This window comes from Sphaeroforma arctica (genome assembly GCF_001186125.1).
Source record: "Sphaeroforma arctica JP610 unplaced genomic scaffold supercont1.538, whole genome shotgun sequence".
Classification (NCBI taxonomy): Eukaryota; class Ichthyosporea; order Ichthyophonida; genus Sphaeroforma; species Sphaeroforma arctica.
The window spans coordinates 40,761-49,475 of NW_014040020.1; the positions used below are offsets into that span (position 1 = coordinate 40,761).

At 48.9% G+C, this 8,715-nt stretch overlaps 2 protein-coding genes across 2 annotated transcripts in view; one reads left to right on the forward strand and one right to left on the reverse strand.

Annotated features, from left to right (window-relative positions):
- Positions 1-189: 189 nt before the first annotated feature.
- On the forward strand, positions 190-3,578 carry SARC_07071 (hypothetical protein; the record flags this gene model as incomplete). The annotated part of the gene is made up of 7 exons (XM_014298999.1): positions 190-270; positions 441-662; positions 981-1,192; positions 1,423-1,525; positions 2,006-2,174; positions 2,447-2,517; positions 2,674-3,578. 7 exons carry the CDS (start codon positions 190-192, stop codon positions 2,854-2,856), a joined length of 1,041 nt encoding a protein of 346 aa, XP_014154474.1. The 3' UTR covers positions 2,857-3,578.
- Positions 3,579-4,810: 1,232 nt separating this feature from the next.
- SARC_07072 (hypothetical protein) overlaps positions 4,811-8,715 on the reverse strand; it is a 4,577-nt gene continuing 672 nt past the window's right edge. The window contains exons 2-3 of the mRNA XM_014299000.1: positions 6,059-7,966; positions 4,811-5,722 (exon numbers count right to left, since the gene is read on the reverse strand). Coding sequence (XP_014154475.1) covers positions 5,588-5,722; positions 6,059-7,966 — 2,043 coding nt within the window. The 3' untranslated portion in view covers positions 4,811-5,587. The remainder of the gene's footprint in view (positions 5,723-6,058; positions 7,967-8,715) is intronic.

Sequence of the window (8,715 nt, forward strand, 5' to 3'; positions counted from 1 at the left end):
TATATAGATATAATCGTATACATATATATATATATATATATAATCGTACCGCATGCGGAACGCCTGGTACCGGATACAATGTGATGCATGCGTGCATAGTATGTCCCGTACACTGTGCTCTTACATTCTACCTGCGTAGTGTCAGCGGAGTTTTCATCCATTTGTGGTTTTATTTAGAGCTAAGCGTCTATGGTTGATGGGCTGCTTCATTATGAATACACGATCCAAGTCGCACGAGCAGAGCAGCACACAGAGGCGAAACACTATGCCGTTCTAAAGAAAAATAAATAAATAAAGAAAAATGCAAAGTTTCTGGCGCAGTTAACCACAGCAGTGAAAGATTAAAACCTAATTGAACCACCGCCTCCTGAAGTTTTAGAAGGCTTTGACTGAACCTCACCACAACAACCCTACTCCCCTACTCTCACCCTGTGCCACAGATCAGCAAGGATGTCTCCATCGTCGAGGATGCGGATGTGCTTATCATGCCCTTGCCGTCGTTTGCGTACTGGGATATCCTCAAAGGCATCAAGAGCCACCTGCGTGAAGGACAGTATATCTGCGTCACCCCTGGACAGGGTGGCTTCGATTGGGTTGCGCGTGACGTGCTTGGAGACGAGCTTTTCAACAAGCTCATTGTATTCGCCACTATGCCCATGCCGGTATGCGTGTGTGTGAGATTACTACGAGGTGTAGCTGTCGTGCATGGGGGTGTGTGGGTGGGTGTGGTTGGAACTGCAAATGGGTCTATAATGGTGGTGTGTATACGTATGACACATGTCGCATAACATATTTGGGCAGGGCATTGAGCGTGCTGTGGCCCCCATTTGCGCGTGAATTGATACTTGTAGTTTCGATATAGACTCGAATCATGTATCTCCAGTCCCGCGTTAAAGCTGTTGCTCGCAGACGTTTCTTTAGGCCAAAACCCTAAACCCTAAACCCTGAGCCGTCTACCTCTAAAATTCTCGTGACCACAGTTCAACTGTCGCATCACTGAGTTTGGCAAGCACGTCGAGGTGCAGACACTCAAGACGCACTACGTTGTGGGCACTACTCGCAAGGACAGAGCTACGGACGTCCAGAAGCTCAACGAAGGCATCTTCGGGGGGCAGGCGAAGGTCACCGGAAACTTCTTGAGCTGTACACTGTACCCCATTAATGCCATTATCCATCCTCAGCGGTTGTACAGGTGTGTTGTGTGTGACGGACTGTGGTTGCTGTGTAGGTGTGTTGTGTATGACGTACTGTGGTTGCTGTGTAGGTGTGTTGTGTGTGACATACTGTGGCTGCTGTGTAGGTGTGTTGTGTGTGACGGACCGTGGTTGCTGTATAGGTGTGTTGTGTGTGACGTACTGTGAAGATGATGTGCTTGTGCCTGTATTAGCCTCTCTGACGTAATTCTTTACATACTATCGCAAGGTTGTGCAAGGACTGGAAGGAAGGTGATGTGCTGCCCGAGAATCCACTGTTCTATGAAGACATGGACGATGAGAGCGTCGAGTACATGGACATAGTGAATAAGGTTCGGTTCATAACCGTATACACGTGATGTACATTGCACGTGATATATATTCTATGGTGCTCTATACCTTATGTGATGGCGTGGGGTATGTTGTGTAGCCCAATACGCCAATCGACATTGAGTGCATGGTGTCAGTACCAGAGTACACGCAGTTAAGGCGATAAATGCGTTGGATTTTTGTGTCAGTGCCCATACTCACCTGTATTTGCGTGGGAGTGTGGGTGGGTTGTGTTGTGTCTTGTTCTGTGTAGTATCCTTTTCCATATCGGATAGGGTGTGGTTGAGTTTCGGGTCATTTACCGCTTACACTCACCGGTGGACAGTGAACTGGTTGATTCTATATATCATCCGCATGTCTCCATAATTTGGCCGCCTAGTATGCCATCGAGCATAGGCCGGATAGTATGCCCACAAAACACAAGAATTCACCTCCCGCCCCCTCTCCTTTCCCTTTATGTATATTTCTATTGCGTATTACAGGAGTTGATTGAGATTGCGACGGCGTTACGCGAGCAAGGAACCGATACTGAAGTGCCTCACATCTTCGATTTTCTCAAGTACATCTATGGTGACTTTGACAGTCTCAAGCATATCTTTGCCGAGAACAACGCTTACAAAGGATTCCGCTGCCCATTCAAGGAGGTCGAAGGTACGTGCATAGACGTATATGTAGATTTATATATATAATGTTTGCGAAAAATATACTATTCAGCCCATTCACTCACGTTTTTACACACCTCCACGTGCGTCGTATGTCAGTGACGAACAAAAGTTACGTCTAAGTTGTTTAATGCTCGTTTTCATGTCTGTCCATGTGCTCATGTGTATGCATCGCTCTCATCCCTCAACACATGTCATTTGCATTTCGATGGTCGGCGTCAATACAATCTTGAACTAACTCGTGTGCATGTTTGGTACCAGGCGGTTACGTCCCAGACTTCGAGAACCGCTACTTCACAGAGGACATCCCGGAGGGTCTATGCATCTACAAGGTAAGTGTAGCATCCATGCATGCGAAGTGTGGAAACATTGCACACAGTTCATGGTTATATACATTATTTGTGAGTAGGTAAGGATATATATATATAATTATATTCTTACGAGTATGCATCCACATTCTCATATCTCGACGCTTTCCCACCATAAAGGGAGTGGCTGAGATTGTTGGGGTAGAGACGCCCATGCTTGATAAAGTGTTTAACTGGGCCTCGAAGCACATGGGCAAGGAATATTTGGTGGACGGCAAGATGACCGGCAAAGACGTGGGCCAGTCACACGCTCCGCAGCGCTTTGGGTACAGAAAAGTCCAAGACCTGACACCCAATCTGTAGATAGCAAGCACGTGTTACGAACACGTACCTCGCATATACAATACACACTACACGCACACGGAGGTGTGTGAGAGGAGCCTGTTCCTAGATTCGTTTCAATGCGTTGTATGCCGAGTTATGGATGTACTGCCTGTTGCTGACGGTGGCCAGGTGATGCGATACATGTGGCCCTATGCAGCGTGCTTCGCCCCACACACACGTCAGTGTCAGTGCAATCCACACACTTGAGTGTCAGGGCAATAGTCCATCGTCCATGGAGGCTGTGGGTGTGGGCTGTGGGTGTGGGCTGTGGCTCTATTGGTAGACTGAGAGGTGTACCGATGTCGTGGTCTTGTGTGTTCGTTGCGGTGGTAGGGGGTGAGCATGGGCTTGAGTGTCTTTTAAAGAGATATGACTTTATGTTCAAATGAAGATGGCCATGTTCTCGAATTCTGAGAGATATGAACTTGTATACATCACCTGTGTGCTTTGGGTTGGGGGTCATGTGAATCCGCTAATCATGGCACGGCCTTGGGTTATTCGTCGTCAAAGCAAAGTGCAGGTGTACTTCATCGCACTCGCACACGCACACCACGTGGTAACGGTGCAACCCAACTGTAACACACACACACGCCGCCAAGGCTTCCATTGGGGTCAGTCACATACCTACCAACACAAGGCTAAACATAAAAAATAAAATGGGGTCCAGTGCATGGTAATACCATAGCACAACTAAATACGGCTGCAATGTTCTGTGTCATTCTATATATAGTTAAGGCTGTGTGCTGTCTGCGTTGTGCCCGTACGATGAAATGCGTCAGTGCGCCTGGTGGGTCATTTTATATATATAGGGTTTTAGGGTTTGCAAAACAGGCTGTTGTCACAGGGAGATGCTGTCACATTGGTCTTTGGCTTCTGGCTTCGTTTATATAGAGCACTTAGCAATGGGTGAGCTCGGCCTTCTATTTTGGTTCGTCTGTTTACTCATGTGTGTGAATCCTGTCAGATTCTTCGGGTTCGTTGCAAGTCCTAAACTGGGCTTGTCCAGTCCTATTTTATGTGGCCAGGGCTATCCATCACGCACTCGCATCATATAACCATCATAATCAAAACCTGTTCGGTACCACATGCCGCGCACTGTACGACTGCTTCTGCTGCGTTTGGCGCGTGTAGGTAGATGCCACCGGTGTTGTTTATATGACTATGATACGTGTACCGTTACATGCACACACTCACTCCTACAGCGCAGAGCTGCGACAAACACCCATCAACGCGTCCAATGAGCATGTACACGACACCTCGAGCGGCTTCGTAGTAGAGAAGCGATACGCTGGACTACATACATGCACGAGTGCTTGAACATCAGTGCGTGCTGCTGAACGCACACCCACTCACTTGTGGAGCGAGGGCACCCAAGTGTGTACAACGCTTACGGATACTGGGCAGCTATAAATAAATATCTAGAGGTCTAGAGCTAGAGTTATACACTCGGATTATGTAATCTATATCTTCCTATCTTAATATTCATTGTTGTATCGTCCATCGCTAGGTACTGTAACCTCTATCATTACCAATTACGATTACTGATTCATTCCAGCCTGGTTTTTCTATAACCGAGACATCTCCATGTGCTCGCTGACCAGACACAACGGCCCGTTGGTAGTACAAGTCATTTAAGATGTGGATAGACCCGGCCTGCAGCACTAATGATGCACTGCATTCGCATCTCATAACTCGTTAAATCCATTGAATACATCGTAACGTCAAAGACGTCCGTGCGCTGTGTCTGCTCGACACTGTGTGTGTGTGCAGCATACATGGCACTCTGTGTGTGTGTGTGTGCCTAGTTCACATGAACCACTGTGCGTGTGCACAGCATGTATATAACTATATACGAGGCAGGCCTACATCTGTACTTACTGTGACTGTTGTTTATTTATGCTCGTTGTGTCGTCGTAGCCACTTTAATATCCCTTACTACAAGTCTTCTGCCGATACGGCTGGCGCGTGGCTGCTACGTCTGTGCCCAGGCGTTCGCTGAGTGTCTTGTGAGGCGTAGCTGTTCATACTACGCACTCAGGGCGGCCTTGTCGATACAGTCCTTAAACTTCATCACAAAACACTCAGAACCACGTACACCCTCTTACGATGTGATGTGGACTTCATCACAATACACTCAGGAACACGCACCCCCTCTGAAGATGTGATGTGGCTGCGCCAGCAAAGAAGGCCCTGCGATGCGACAGACCACTCGACGTGCGCAGCTCATAGTCAACCGCAGAGCACCATCGTCCACAGACCACACTAACTGTGCGGCTAACCAACAACTTAATTGTCCCTAGTTTCAAACAACCTGGGTAACCCTGGCTTCAAGGACTTCACATCAACTCCGCACTCTGTACAACGCAACACCGGCCACCGAGCCCTTCCCACGGGAGGGTGGGTACATTGCGCATAGAACACCCCGGTGTCTCTTTGGCCACACCGGTCCTGACTTGCGCAGTCCAGGTGCAGCCCTCCCAGGCGCATCCACACACCCTTCGTATGGCAGGCGCACAGTCGCTTGCCAGGCCAAACACAGCCAACGTGTGCGTGTGCGTGTGTAGGGCTACACATGTGTGCGCGAGTATACGTGACTGTGAGGTGCTGTGTGGCTATACTAGCGTCTCTTATATATCATATCTTTAACTAAATGTGCATCGCTTATATCATACCTCTTAACTACCTTATCCCATTCCCCTGATCACGCTCACTACAGCCACGACGCAGTTCGTGCCACGCGTTTGCTGCGCTTATGATGTTTAAATTTCAGTTTCGCACTAATCTGTGAGTCCTTTCGCCCAAACGTACTCTGTCGCGCGAAGGCCATACCAAATTCGGCTTCGTCCTACGGAAATTAAGATTACAAATCATTAGTTTCCAAAAGAAAGGCCAAAACCCAGATGAATGGACAATAAAGTGATCCCCATACCACACGTCAGACAATTGTATAGCAACACCAAATACACGCACGCACACATCCGTTAGCACAAACATACATACACACATACCGAAAGAAACAGGCGCACACATCCGTTAGCACATACATACATACATACCAAAAGCACACATACGTTAGCACATACATACATACACACCAAAAGCACACATCCGTTAGCACATACATACACACATACATACATACAAAAAGCACACATCCGTTAGCACATACATACATACATACCGAAAGAAACAGGTCCTCATCCTTTGGGTCGTCCACCGATTGATCGTTGTGTGCGTGTGCTTGTGCGACCGAAAGCGCGCTCGGCAGTTCGGCTACCACGCTCTCTTCCTTTATGGCCATGGCGTCGGCCATGTCTACATTACTCTCTCGCCGGCTGGTGAGGTAGTGTGCTGTGCTATGCTCTAAGGCTGGTTGTGTGGGGTAGTGTGCTGTGTTGTCCTCTAGGGCTCGTTGTGTGGGGTAGTGTGCTGTGTTGTCCTCTAGGGCTGGTTGTGTGGGGTAGTCCCCTGGACTGCGTTCGCCCCAGGCGATGTAGTTGGTCACATACTTGGAGCTTTCAGGCAGGTTGTACGGGTCGTACGGGAAGAAGGAGTCTAAAGCGCTGAACTCCTTGGCGCCCTGGGCGGAGCTGACCATGGCTGTGTTGCGTGTGATGACGGCGTAGCAGTACACGATCTGGTGCAGCTTCATGACCCGCGCAAACTCCTCCACAATGGACTTGAGCACAATCTGCATGGGGTTGAGGTTGCAGATGACCATCTTCTCCAGCCGCAGCTTGCGCACCCACGCGTCGCCGTACTCGCGCATGATGGCGTCGTGCTTGAAGCACAGCACATACATCACCGCCTGGCAGACCCCGTAAAACACCCGGTGTTCCACCAGATTGGCCACACTGCCCGGGTGTAGCTTGTCGTCGTGTGTGTCGATGTACTTGCTGATAAACTCAGCCATCTTGCGCAGTGCGTGTGCGGCGGTGTGTACTGTGACGAAGGCGTGTCGCGTGACAATGCCGCCCACATACGCAGCCGCGGCAATGCGCTCGACCGGATTGGCCCGCGGGTTATACAGACGCTTCTCCAGGAAGCTGATGAAGATGGGTGGGTTTGACTCATGGAACGAGCACAGCTTGAACAGCACAAACTGCACGTACTTGCTTTGGAACGTGGGCAGTAACACATCATCGAAGGCGCCGACCATGCTCACAAACACCCCCTTCATCCTCTCTCGGTTTTCGGCCGGGGTCTCGCCGGCTTTAATCGCAGACGACACTTCCAGGTACTCGAACATCACACACATCAGGCGATCCAGCTTGTGCGCCATTACTGGCAGGGGTATGGTCTTCTTCTGGGCCTCCTGCGCGACCTCGCCCTCCTGCACCTGGACCAGCGGCTGTCGGGACTCATTCGGTCCTGTATCCCCTTCCACAGTATCTACCAACACCAGCTGGTCTTCCCTCACATGCTCACTGGTACCGTACCCTTCGGCCTCAGTCATGTCCACCTCATTCTCCATGTAAACGTCCTGGTCGGTGCTACTGACGCTGCTGCTGTCATCCTCACTGCCGCTGCCGTCGCTGTCATCGTCTTCATCACTTTCACTGTCGTTGTCGCTGCTCTCGTCGTCGTCAAGGTTACGCAGAGACTCGGTGATCTCCACATCCAGTTTGACCAGACGGTGCACCGCAAACCTGAGAATTTGGTTGCGCAGGACCGGCAGGTACAAAAACACGGTCAAGAAGTTGCGCAGATACTTCTCATTGGCAAACGCTGACCGGCGTCTGTGCGGGAAGTTTTCCTTCAGCACTTCCAGGAGGATATTAACACACCCCGGCACGGCATTGGTGATACGGATTAACGCGTCGTGTGCGTCGTGGAAGAGCTCATACTGTGTGCGGCCGTTGCGGAACAGTTGGGCATCGCCCTGCTGCTTGGGTTTAAGGTCAGACCCTTCCTCATCCTCCTCATCCTCTGACACGTCTTCGTAGTCCGGGCGTTCGTTGGGTGGCAGGAAGTTGAGAACGATGTATTTGATGACTGGACGGATGTGTGCCGAGTGCGCGGATATCAAGTGCTCCAGCAACGCTACTTGCGCATCCAGGACTTCTTTGGAAATGAGCCACCATTTGAGCTGCACCGATTTGGGGTCAAGGACAAGGACACGGACAAGAATGAGGTGAGTACACAGCGGAGATGAATGGGGGTGCACAGATAAGTGTAGTACTATCAGCTCAGACGATGATAACATACAGTGACTGTGGCGACGCGCATTGGCAGTGTGTGCGATGAACTATGCATGGAAATGCAGAATATATCTCAGGCTACAGATGAAAGACGAAGGATAAGGCCACCCCACACAATCTCTACGCCATAGGGCGGTGGCTGTCTATGAGAAGGACAAAGGATAAACAATAGCAGCGCCAATGTGTGTGTTTAAATCTGGCACGCTCATGCAGTTTCCATGTGCATGTGTGTGGTATGGGCCCGGGATACGATACCGGCAGGATGAAGACTTTGCTGAGAACTAACAGTTTGGTAGTCATCAGAATACATCCGAAATACCAACACCGAATCGCTCCAGACTGTAGAATAACCCTATATCACAAAGCAATTTTATACATATATTGGTGACAGATATCAAAGGAACCCTATGGAAAACTACATATGTACTATCTTCATACATACAATTCCGCTAAAATAATTACACAAACATATATTACAGACAAATTAATACTAGATATCCACACTTCAAAACCCATATACACTCAGAAATATTTCAAACTACAGATACACATACTTGACATTGTTTTTATACATACATATATATATATGCATATATATATATATATATATATATAATATATGTATTATATATATATA